At 41.9% G+C, this 13,434-nt stretch overlaps 1 protein-coding gene across 1 annotated transcript in view; it reads right to left on the bottom strand.

Moving 5' to 3' along the window:
* The window catches only part of afdna (afadin, adherens junction formation factor a), a 137,030-nt gene that overhangs the window by 101,960 nt on the left and 21,636 nt on the right, over nt 1–13,434 (bottom strand). The window contains 2 exon segments of the mRNA XM_032543055.1: nt 167–279; nt 430–625. Coding sequence (XP_032398946.1) covers nt 167–279; nt 430–625 — 309 coding nt within the window.

Below are 13,434 nucleotides of genomic sequence, written 5' to 3'. Positions count from 1 at the left end.
TAAAAAGAAGGACATCCGGCCTAAAAAGAAGGACATGCGGCAGAATTTCCGGCGGCACCTGAACATTCCCAGAAGTGGAACGTCATCGACATAGACCAGCTCACTAGTAAACTGACTTGTTTACAGTCCAGCAGGTTAACAGACGACAACAGACAGAGTAGCCCACCTTGGGGAGGATGTCGTTCTCGTTCTTCAGGACAAAGCGTCCCTCTCTGTCGTCTTTGTTCCAGTTCAGCTGCACAACAAGAGGCTTCTCGTCCATGTCCAGCTGACGCTCTTCTAACACACACACACACACACACACACACACACACACAAGTTCAACCATGTCAAATTATTACTATTCCTTCCATTGAAAACATTAATTGTTGATTGAACAGTTCTCGGTTGAGTAGGTCGACCCCCCTCTGACCCGTCTTTAGGACTCACCGCCACTGACGTGGACCTCATAAAGGGAGTATCTTGGCGAGGAGAGCATCCTCATGTCTGGTCTGAACTTCTCAGCTAACGTCTCGATGACGTCCTGCGTGGTCGCTGTGCTCGACACTCTGATACACTTGGTGGCAAAGTTACCGGCAACCCGGTCCTGGAAGTAGAACCGCATCACGCCGTGGAACTCCAAGTCCTGGTCAAGAGACAGAAAGAGTCCGTTTGTTATTGTTTACGTACAATATATAAAGTTTATATATAATTGATTTACTGTGAATATCTTAGGCATTAAAGAAGATGTTAATTCATTTCAACCCAACTGATTTAAATGACCCTTGTTCATTATTTTTACATTATAAAAAACTTCCTGGCACATAAATAAAGCTAATCAAGTATTGTGTTCTAGCTTAGATAGATAGACAGACAGACAGACAGACAGACAGACAGACAGACAGACAGACAGACACGCTTAAACACAGAGGATGTCAAATATAGGCTGTGAAGCAGCAGGCTGAAATAGACGCCCACGCCTATCTACACTGTCACACATGTAGATGTGAACGTAAAGCCTGCTATAGAAGAATGTCTCAAACATTCACACACCCAGTCCTGATATGTACCACAGTGCTGACACAGCGTGTGTGTGTGTGTGTGTGTGTGTGTGGTGTGTGTGTGTGTGTGTGTGTGTGTGTGTGTGTGTGTGTGTGTGTGTCATTCGTTACGGTTCAGCAGTGAAAACGGCCTTGTATTTCACTTTAACTGCCATTAAAAACGGTCTTAGAAAGCCTTAGATCTCCGGGGCAGCTTGTAGACACTCAAAATTAATAGGGGACATAATCTCAATATCAGCAAAATCCAAAGCAGGACAGGAATGGTCCTGCACCCCCCCAGTGAAGTCAAAACGTTACGTACGGTACGTAACAAGGGAAAGCAACCTCAACAGAACTGAACAACACCATTGTGTTTGTGGTATATTCCTAATAATGAAGTAAAACTTTAGCTAAATTATAACAACACACAACACACACACACACACACACACACACACACACACACACACACACACACACACACACACCACACACACACACACACACACACACACACACACCACACACACACCACACACACACACACACACACACACACACACACACACACACACACACTTTACCTTTAAGTTCTCTCAGGTTTTAACCCTTGTGTTGTCCTCGGGTCAAACTGACCCGTTTCTAAGTGTCATATCAAAAATATGGATTTCTTTAAACCAAATTGCCCAAAAATAACATGGATGATTCCATACAACAGTCTTCAGGTAAAATTAATGACTAGTTAATTGAATTCTTTGGGTTTTTTATTTAATCTTACAGCATTTAAGACCCTTTTTTTTTTTATAATGGTTTCCAAACAGTATCCGGACTAAACTTTGACATCTACCCATCTGAGATCCACTCAACATCCTCTGATCTTAACTATTAGTCAAAATAAGTCATGATGACTGCCTTTTTAACTAAAAACGTATGTATAATTTGATATAAATGAAGTTTGTTGACCATGAATTCCAAGAATAAGGGTAAAACCTGTCATTAAACCAGCTCAGGTTTAAAAAAAAAAAAAAAAGTGACAAATAAATCAGAAAAAGCGATAAAAACATCGGAAAAGCACAAAATATATATTAATTTTCAATTTTGACCAGGATGGACAAGTTCATGGTTAACGGGAAGACAACACAAGGGTTAAAGCGTAAAAATGTGAACTTGTTTGTGTTGTTAGAAGACAATTTGCGTTCAAAAGCAGCTGCAGGAAAACCTAGTTCTTCTTCTTCTTTACTGGAAGTGTGCCAACAAAGCGATTTTAGGATTGCAGAGAACCGACCAAACAACTTTTAACGTGACAGATTGAAAGTGTTTTCCTTCACATGAAAGACTTTCTTCTTCTAGTCTTTCTCACCTGTTACCACCCCCCCCCACCCCCCTTTCTCTCTCCCGCTTCCCACATTTGATAGAGACAAGCGGAGAGGAAACACTGAGCTTAGTTTCGATAGGCAGGCGAGGGCGAGACGAACGCGTGGCGTGTGTGTGTGTGTGTGTGTGTGGTGTGTGTGTGTGTGTGTGTGTGTGTGTGTGTGTGTGTGTGTGTGTGTGATATGTGTGTGTGTGTGTTTGTGTGTGTATTTGTGTGTGTGTGTGTGTGTGTGTTTGTGTGTGTGTGGTGTGTGTGTTTGTGGTGTGTGTTGTGTGTTGTGTGGTGTGTGTGTTTGTGTTTGTGTGGTGTGTGTGTGTGTGTGTGTGTGTGTGTGTGTGTGTGTGTGTGTGTGTGTGGTGATTTACTGCAGGAATGTGGGTCATTGAGGGTTGCCGTTGTCAAGCTTGCGTAACCATTGGTAACGGTTACTGTTGAGCCACTAGTCCACTTGGGTTCAAACAAAGCCCAGCTAAGGGGCGGCAGTGGATAATTTACACACTGCCCAGTCCAACCACAGGGAATAGATAAGTACAAACACATGTAGTTCCAGTCCAGTGCAACAGTCCAACTCCCCCGTTCCTCCAGGAGATGGTAAAGTCCAACAGACCCATGCCGCCAGGTTAAGGCCCATCCACACACCCCCATGTTCATGGCAATGATCCAGGCTTACACGCACATAGTTACAGCTTTCCACCAATCCTACACTCCCATTCCACCTGAAACTGGGAACAGTCCAACTATTCCACATGTCTTAGCCATAGCCTAGTGGTTAAGCGCTATAAAGGCCATGGTACAATCCTACAGTCCAGACGTCAGTGCAATTGTCCAGGTCTAACATGAATACAAACATTTACTAGAGCTAAAGTTCAGCTCAACAGCTATATATATTCACCTATAGGTCCAATACATGGTACAGTCCTACAGACCCATTGTTCCAGACCATGAGAAACTCGCACAACTCCAAGTATGGACTATTCCTACAACCCACATAATCATAATTTCATCTTTCAATTACATTCTGACAACAATTAATAAGTCAAACAAACAGATTACAATGAACTACAATAACCACTAGCATGGGGACTCCGCCACATATTTGGATGATTGCCCCACGGAAAACACAAAAACAAATGTGATCGCGAAGGGTGTGACTTGTGTTTAAAGCTATGTGGGCTTGCACAACCAAGGCTAAGGGATTTTTATTAACTTGATGTTAGATTCATTTCACAAATGAAAAATCTGAATTATTCACTTGAAAAAAAGGGAAAGAAAAGGGACTAAAGAACATTTTAAAAGGACACAAGCCTGACCTCGGACACCACTTTTAGCTTGTTTATTTAAAGCTTGTGTTAACGTGTAAGCTAAATGCTAAACATTGCAAAATGTTGAAATGTGCTGGGGTAAAAAACAAGAACAAACTCAGTTTATCCTATTTGCAGCTTTCATTCTAATAATCCCTAACAGCTTTTTTTTATTTCGCAATCAGCACATTGGCTGACAGAAAAAAGCTAATGCTGCAGTATGTCTCAAACACAACAGCAGCCTGGATAACACACACACACACACACACACACACACACACACACACACACACACACCCACACACACACACACACACAACACACACACACACACACACACACACACACACACACACACACACACCACACACACACACACACACCACACACACACACACACACACACCACACACACACACACACACACAACACACACACACCTGGGTTTAGGGAACTCTTTGATACTTCGGTCGTGAATGTGTTTATATAGCGGATCAACTGTGTGTGTTGTGTGTTGACTGTGTGTGTGTGTGTGTGTGTGTGTGTGTGTGTGTGTGAGAGAGAGACATACACACCCAACATGTTGTTGCTGCCTCTAACTGTAGGCGAATTAACTAATGTGTAATCCTGTGTGTAAAGACCTACAATATTTGATACTGTTAAGATTATATATTAGATATAATACTGTAGTGGGTGCGCCATAATACTCCTTCCTCACTGTGCCAGGCAGAGGCAAAGGAATTCACACACACACACACACACACACACACACACACACACAGAGAGAGAGAGAGACAAACAAGAGACACAGACACAAGAGACACACACAGACAGAGAAACACAGAGACAGACAGAGACACACACACACACACACAGAGACACCACAAGAGACACACACAAGAGACACACACAAGAGACACACACACACAAGATAGCTGTTATCATGTTAGATAAAACCTGATGGAGACCAGGGAGAGAGGGTTGTTTCTGCAGTGTAGGTGACACATTGTGTATATTAGCAGTAAACCGATAATCCATTGACTGATATTTATTGGCCAATATTAATGTCTGCCAAAAGAAAATTCAGTGATTTGCTCTTTGATAACCCCAAATAAAAATCAATTTGATCGTACAGTCAGTGAACCAGCAGGGCCGACATATCATAACCGTATCATAAGTAAAGATAAAACACCACTTCATGGGAATTTAAATTCTATGTAACCTGTATGGAAGGAAATCCCACATCGTTTCATCCTCGGTAGAAACTTCCCACGTTTCCTTTTATGGTCTTAACAAAAAAAATCCCTTTCATCTACCACATGGCATTTTCTCTATCACACAAAACCACTCACACGCAAACAGTTGAGCCGTAACAGTGCATGTGAACGCGTGGGCGAGGGTGTGTGTAGAGAAAGCACGCTGCTCTGTGACTCCAACACCTCTGAGTCAAAGGGCACCCTGGGGAGAGGTTGGAGATCACCTCTGAGTCTGCATGGGAAAGTGAGTCCACTTCAGTTTCTGGCTGAGAAAACCAGATCTCAGCTGGTGCCTGTCTCTCATATGTGTGTGTGTGTGTGTGTGTGTGTGTGTGTGTGTGTGTGTGTGTGTGTGTGTGTGTGTGTGTGTGTGTGTGTGTGTGTGTGTGTGTGTGTGTGTGTGTGTGTGTGTGTGTGTGTGTGTGTGTGTGTGTGCGCGCGCAGGGAGGTGGATGTGGTGAATTCAACTTTGAAGGAACTTTAGTTTTCGTGCTTGTAAACCAGCAAATTAATTTCAGACCGGATTGAATTTGAGGTACAAATAACATTTAAAAGTGTAACTCTGAACGAGCTACATTGTTTGAATACTTACTCTTTTATTATCACCTCTTCTTGAGTAAATCCACACCTCTCTGGAGGAATGAAAGTTTGTAAATAGACGCGGGAAGGAACTGGAAATAGTATTCACTTATCATAAAGAAACTGTCAATTCTTCCTTTGTATGGAATTAACAGAAAGATTGAAAACTGTGCATTTGTCTTAATAACATTTTAAATTTGACATAGCAAAGTGGTAAAACTATTACACTTGAGTCATCTGAAATGCCAAAAGGTACACTAATTGCTACTTATTACTTCCCAAGCTGAGAGACAGTGTTGTCCAACAGCAGCGCCACGTTCTCATATCCTTTACATGGTTGACGGAAATCTGTCTTTTTGAACTGAACAACCACAAACTACTTAATTATGCTGAATTTAATTTAACCCTTGTGTTGTCTTCACTGTCGGGACCCTCTCGTGTCCCTCTGGTCAAATTGCCCTGTGACTTATTCTGAACTTTTTCTAACTTCATAATCTATTTACAAACGTTGTGTTTATCTTAATTTCAAACAGCTGAGGTAACATATATGTTTAGGGAATGCATCAGTCTCTACTAGCACACAATTAAAAATGGAAGTGGGGTTCGTTTTTTTTGCCATAAGGTTAAAATTCATGTTAAAAATCCACTACGGAAACAACATAAGTTGCCATATCCAGAATAATGTTCTGATTTGAGTCAGGAATACATGTTTATCACAGAGAATAAGGTAAAGACGTTGATTTCAGGTAGAAAAAAATGGAACTTGCACCATTTTTCTTCTTGTAAAAATTTGTAATTGGTCAATTTAAGGGGTTAACCTTGATGTAATCACTTATGAGAAACCCTTCTTGTAGCCCACTTGACCGGCCCGAGCCCTTCATCACACACAGGTTGTCACTTTACCGTTCTCCGTCACTATCTCCACACCCTCCATCATGTCTCGCTCACTCTTATCACTCTCCCACGTCACCTTTTCACTCTCCGTCTTACTCATAAAGTCACCAAGCCTCCAAAGCCATTTTTAAACCCACGCTACATATACAGCCGGTGTGTACTTGTGTGTGTGAGAAAGTGTGTGTGTGTGTGTGTGGTGGGGGGGTGTGTGTGGGGGGGGGGGGGGGGGGGGGGTGCTGGGTAGGGGGTTATCAGGTGTTCAGGAAATTAAGCAGAGCTCCATTTACTAGCATGTACAACCACTTTCGGTGTGTGTGTGTGTGTGTGACTCCTCCGGGTTGAGACATAGCTGCCCGTCTGAGTCAAATCTGGTACACAAGTAAGATACCAGGCAGTTTTTAGGATAAGGTGTACACTGTTCTCTACTGGGCTGGACAACAATACAACGGCCCTGTTTACTGCCGTTCAATACTGTGATGAATCCTTAAAACACACTACTACCAACTAATGAAGTCTAAAGGTCTACTGGAGGCAAACACTGAGATCTAAATGCAAAACAAATTCATTTATCATTTAAAATCAATTTCATTTTTGATATTTGATATTTTGTGTCCACGCTGTAAAGGGATTTCTTCAATCTCATTGCACATCTCATTGTGTATAATGACAATAAAGGCATTCTGTTATATCAATTATGCAAATGTTTCCATCAAGAAGGCTACTGTTGCTAAAAACTGTTTTATGTTAACCTTAGTGTTGTCCTCCCAGGTCAAAAACAGACAAAAATGTGACATTTCCGTCCCTTTTTCAGCCTTTTTTTTGGTTTTTCTTACTACAACCTCCTTACTACCTCTAGTTTTACACTACTTTTTTGCATTCATGGTCAATAATCCTCATTTATATCGAATTATACCTAATATTTAAGTTAAAAAAAGCAGAAATAATGAATTATTTTGACTAATAATTAAGATCAGAGGAATGAAAGTGAGAAATTGTATTTGCAAAGAGCGTTGTAAGGATTCCAATCCATTTTTTGTGGTAATTTGGTTAAAAAGAAACTCATATTTCAGATATGGACCTTTTTTAAAAGGAGTCAAATGTGACCCGAGGACGACAGGAGGGTTTAATTCTGAAGAGTCTATACATGCTGTGTGCATACTGAAAGAGGTCATTCATTCCTGCTGCTATCAGCTTTGTGTATTATATTTCTTATAATGACATTTTTGGAATTATATTGTTGTGATTTTTATATATTGGTTGTGTTTGTTGTTTATGTATTGCTGCTGGCTGTTAACCAAATTGCCCTGCAGGGATATTTAAGATACCTTTAAATTAAATTAGATTACTTCCTGGGGGTTAGAAATTAAACAATACTGTAATTCTGCTCCTGCAGAGAATACAAACTAATTAAAATGCTCCTGGAACACCAGTATTATGTAGCTGTATGTAGCTCTGAAATACATGTTATATAAATACACAGATTTTTTGGAGGATTTGTTTTTTGCATTTAATTGGACAGCTGATGATATAGAGCTTGACCGGAAATGAGGAGAAAGAGAGACACGCAACAAAGATCCCCAGTTGGAACCAAACCGTGGATGCTAACCACTACGTCTCTAGGACGCCCCAAAAAACATTCCTTCTAGAAGGAAATGGAAGCTGGTTACACCCTACAGGCCTCCAAAGTGTCATACCGGCCCTCCAGCCGTCAGCTGACCATCACATCCAACGCCAGCAGTTGCTCACACTACTCGACATTTACGACTTTCTGCATGAAAGATAGTCAAGTCTTAGATTTCAGATAAAAAGAGCTGGACTTCTTTACTTTTCATTACACATCTGCAACAGTAAACTGGGACGAGATTCTGCAGGCTTTGAGTTCTCTTAAAAAAAAAATTGGAAAAAATCTTAATATAGTGGGAATAATGCTCACTGTGTTGTAAGAGAAATGCAATATTAGAACAATTAAAGGCAGCAAAATGTTTTCTATTACATCCACTGGCTCTTTGATAAACCCCCAATATTGGGGCAGGGTCCCACTCTCGTTTGTAATTTTCAATCTAGTTTTGGGCAGCTTTTGTCTCTTCAGCAGGAAATAATAAACAACGTATTACTATAAGATGTATATGATATATATTTGTTGGGCATTTTTAGGCCTTTATTGAGAGGGCAGCGGAAGACATAAAAGGGGAGAGAGGGGGGTATGACATGCAGCAAAGGGCCGCAGGTCGGAGTCAAACCCGGGTCCACTGCGTCCAGGAGTAAACCTCTATTCATGGGCGCCCGCTCTACCAACTGAGCTATCTGGGCGCCCACTTATCACCATTTTTAAGGCATTTCAGCCCCAAACGCCACTATGTGGCCCAGTTTAAAGCCAAGTTGCTGTTTTACTTGATATGAAAACCACAGCTCTAATTCCCATACTTAAGACTATATAACCAAGCTTTATTTCCTGTTTTGCAACCCTGATTGCTCTTGTACTGATACTGCAGCCCTGTGTTAAATTAAAGACAAATACTGGCAACCCAGAAAAAGGTTAAACCCCAGTTTCTATGGAGACACTGAATACTTGAATTTGGATTTTTCTTTGGCATTTTAAAAAGATGAATTTCAAGAGACGGGAGGAGAGGGGCTTTCTGGATGATGGCTGTTTGAAAATGAGAATAGATTCCAGCTGCTGTGCGTCGTCTTACACACACACACACACACACACACACACACACACACACACACACACACACTCGCACTGTATCACTCCTAAATTATCGTCCCCAACATCCGAATCTACACACGTTTACCCACACATTTCCTTTCTTTATCGTCTTTTTTGGGATGCCACCACACACACACCACACCCTAATAAAATGAACTGGTTCCTCAATTGTTTGCAGCCCCCCTGCATTAACACGGGGGATTCCTCCCTAAGCCTGTGTCTAAGGTCAGCTGGATCGAGGTTTTTACTCAGATGTGGGGGGGGGGGGAACTCATCCACACCAGATCCCAGCAGCGCGGGCATTTCAAGACATCATCAAACACAGCGGCAGCACTGGAAAGGAAAGGAGAGGGGGAGAAGGATGAAGACAAAGAGTCCCACCGCGTGAAGCAGAAGAAGTGTTTTACCGTTTGCTTTAAATAGCCAAAGGATGCCGGGCTTACAGCACATTATCCACAGTATCAAATATCTCGATGCTACTTGCGGTTGCAGATGTATCATCAGAAACTCAAACCCCCCTCCTCCCGTCTTACTCTCCGTTTTAGGTCTTAATAGGGTTGAGGACACGGCCTCAAGGAAAACAAAGAAGTGCAGAAATGTTCAGTCTGTCTACAGCTTTTACATAGTCATTATTTTCATGGGACCCATTTAAGACTGCACAAACTTAATTTATTTTCAAATATTGTAATTATTATGAAGAAAATGACAACAGGATATAAATGATTATGGCATCATTAGGGTCGGGCACCGAACCCGGTACCGTAACCGACCCAATCACATCGGTACTACCGAGTATGGTTCACGTAAATCTATCGGTGCCAAACTTCAGTACCCAATAGTAAGTGCAAGCTTATCTGTCCTCTCTGCATATTGACAAGAGCGAACACACACCAACACACAACACACCACACACACACACCACACACACACACACAACACACACACACAACACACACAACACAACACACAAACACCACAACACACACACACACACCACACAACAAAACACACACACACCACACACACACCACACACCACACACACACACACACACACACAACACACACCACAACCCCCACGTTTCAAGTGTGGTTTCAGTGTTTTCAAAACTTCACCTTGAACGGGAAAGGGTTGGAAAGAGGGGGGAGCACAGTGGTGTCTATGCCCTGGGGACTGACTGACAGGCTGAGGTTGTAAGGCAAGGCAACTTTATGTCTACATCTCCTTTCAGCAACAAGGTAATTCAAAGGGCTTTACATGAATCAATAAAGAGCAATGAAAAACAGTCATGATGAAAATACAACAGGCTAAAATATAATAATATACAAATACAAGAATAAAAGGTACAGTGAGTAAGGAAATAATTATTCAATTTAAAAGACGAGTCATCAGACCCTAAGCCGCCGTATTGGAGTTACTCCGCATCACAGCAAAGCACAGGCACCGAAGTAGATCCCGAACCTCGTCAAGGAAAGTGGTTATTCTTGCCGTGTTTTAGGAGGAAACGAGGCGCTTGTGGTTGGAAAAGCTCAAACTCTCTCAGGTAGTGTAGCAAACTGGGGATCTCTCAAATTAAAAATCTTTAACGTAGATTTTCTTTAGGGCTTCATTACGTGGTATTGGCTTGGTGCATAGAATCCAGTATTTCCCGATACCAGGGTTTTAGGCGACATCGGAGGCGATACCGAGACTGGTATCTGGACATCTCTAGCTACAAGATGTGAGACATAATTCCCATCAAACATTCACCAAACAACCCCATATCTGAGCACAGACTTCGGCCGTTTGATCAGTTATTGTCAGGGGAACGGATGGAGGAAGCCTTGAGACGTTGTTGATCTATTGCCGATAGACTTGCTCCAACCTAAGTCAAATTCCTTGTATGTGTAATCATCCCTGGCGAATAAAGCTGATTCTGATTTTTAACCGTCTTTGGGGAGACACATGCAGTTACAATGAAACCTAAACAGCCATTGCCACTCTTGGTAGACTTTGACCAAACCGAAAGAAGCCAAATATTGAAATATTACAGAAGCAAAGCAGTCCTGTCCTATAACTACATATGAAAGTTGTCACTGAAGATGGTGACAGTATCCGGAATTACTGGTGTTTTGTTGAATTTCCTGCAGAACAACAAAAACCTGACCGACCAATAAAAACAAAAGGGAGGCAGAGGAGGCCTGTTGTCCTGAATGAATGAAAACACTAAATGCACACACTTCCTCTGTGGCGGCGAAGAAAAAGCCTCTTTGTTTAAGGTGAGTTTCTGCTTTGGTATCGAGCCGTCCAGCCTCCACCTCCCCCCCCCCCTGCCACCAGCTCATCTAGTCATCCGACAGCGTGAGGCTTGTGGGGAGGTATGGTATAAACGCCTGGACGCAGTGGTGACGCCTGGCCACAAATCAGATCTGCTCGCTGCCTCAACGCCCCATGACCAACCAAAAGGGACCAAGGCTGGCAAAACTGCATATAAGGAAATCACTGTGTGCAAATGGGTGTTGGGAATGGCCGCTCCAGGGTCGTAAGGGCTGATGAGTGGTGTCCTGTCTTACCATCTCATCCATTCATTCCCCCCCCCCCCCACACACACACAGAGAGAGAGTAAACCCCACAGTGATATTAAACATGACGGATAGCCACATGGCTGTTACCTTTACTAAAAGAGTTGTTTAAGGGCTAATTACTAAAAAACATCACAACACACACACACACACACACACACACACACACACACACACACACCACACACACACACACACACACACACACACACACACACACACACACACACCACACAAACACCACACCACCACACACACACACACACACACACACACACACACACACACACACACACACACACACACACACACAGTTGTGAACCTCAAGTCTTACAATCTCCAAAATATTCAAATAATGCACTGCGTTTATTTACCTACATTTTTGCTGGAAAATGATAAAATAAGACAAACGCTCAACTGAAACTAAACCATTCATGAACGTGTATTGATTTTTTTGCACAGCCCTACTAAATCAGCCATCTTAAATGAAAATGTCTGGCAAGTCTTCCTCTAGAGGCAATATCAGGCTGAATGAGACTGCTGACCAAGATAACCACAACATCAGCCATTAGGTCAACACTGGTCCTAAATGCAGGGGATTGTGCAAACTACTGGGATCTTTATCTATTTTTGAGCTGGACACAGACACGCACACACACACACAGACAAACACACAAAAACTATGTTAATAAAGAGAGGCCCGGGCTGCTGACCATCACAGAGCAGCCATTGTTCTCCAGTGAACATCCCTGGTTCAGCTCAAAGTTAGGATATAAAAACAACACAGCATGGTTCTGCTATTGTAAGTTGGATGTGCAGAAATACAGAATGTGCTGGTGCCTTCAAAAGGTCTTTCTTCCCAAAAAGGGGAGTAGTTTATAGGTGGAGTTAGGTTAAATATCATCTTGGTCCAGAGAGGAACTGCTGGAGTTTGATTGCCTAGATGTGTAGAAGTTAACTGTGATTTTAATTGTTATCTGCTTGGGAAAAGAAAACATCCAAAGTAGAAACTATAAAGAAATTAAATTAAAACTGCACTGGTAAAAATAGAGACTTAGAGAAACATAGTGACAAGTTACAGTATAATTATGTTGGTGTACAGATAGACCTAGTGCTGTGGAAATGCAAAGTATTTTGACTTTATGAAGACAACACAGTTATGGAAAAATGTAAGTCTGAACAGAGAAAAGAAACAGAAATTACATAACAAATTTGATAAAACATACTGATAATAAAAGGTAAAATTAGGAGGCATTTTTCAAACATAAGGCTACTTCAACATGCCGGATTTATTTTGCAGTTATAAATATAGAGATCACTATTTTAGATTTAACAGTACTTTCATTTCTTTCTGGCATTAAATTGGTCAAAACTAAATATGTTAGACATTAAATGCATCTAAAACGATATGAGCATAGGTATGTGTATCAGTCGGGACAAAGCCATATCGGTTTAACAGTGGTGGAAACGTTCAAAGCAAGAGTTAGAAACTAACTGGATAATGAGAGGAAGCATTCACTTCTGCTCCATTTACTGATGTTTTCGCTCTTACTCTCAGTAACTATAAAAGGAAGGAGGGAGGGAGGGAGGGAGGGAGAGAGAGAGAGAGAGAGAGGAAACTTGAGAGAGAGGAAACTTAAGAAAAGTCAGAAAGGTCACATGCTTCTGGGCGTGTTTGTTTCCATCTGTGAGTGTGTGTGTGTGTGTGTGTGTGTGTGTGTGTGTGTGTGTGTGTG

The sequence above is a fragment of the Etheostoma spectabile genome, chromosome 18, assembly GCF_008692095.1.
Source record: "Etheostoma spectabile isolate EspeVRDwgs_2016 chromosome 18, UIUC_Espe_1.0, whole genome shotgun sequence".
NCBI classification, from domain to species: Eukaryota; Metazoa; Chordata; class Actinopteri; order Perciformes; family Percidae; genus Etheostoma; species Etheostoma spectabile.
The sequence above is the reverse complement of the archived record's forward strand: the minus strand, read 5'-3'. Positions and strand labels throughout refer to the sequence as shown.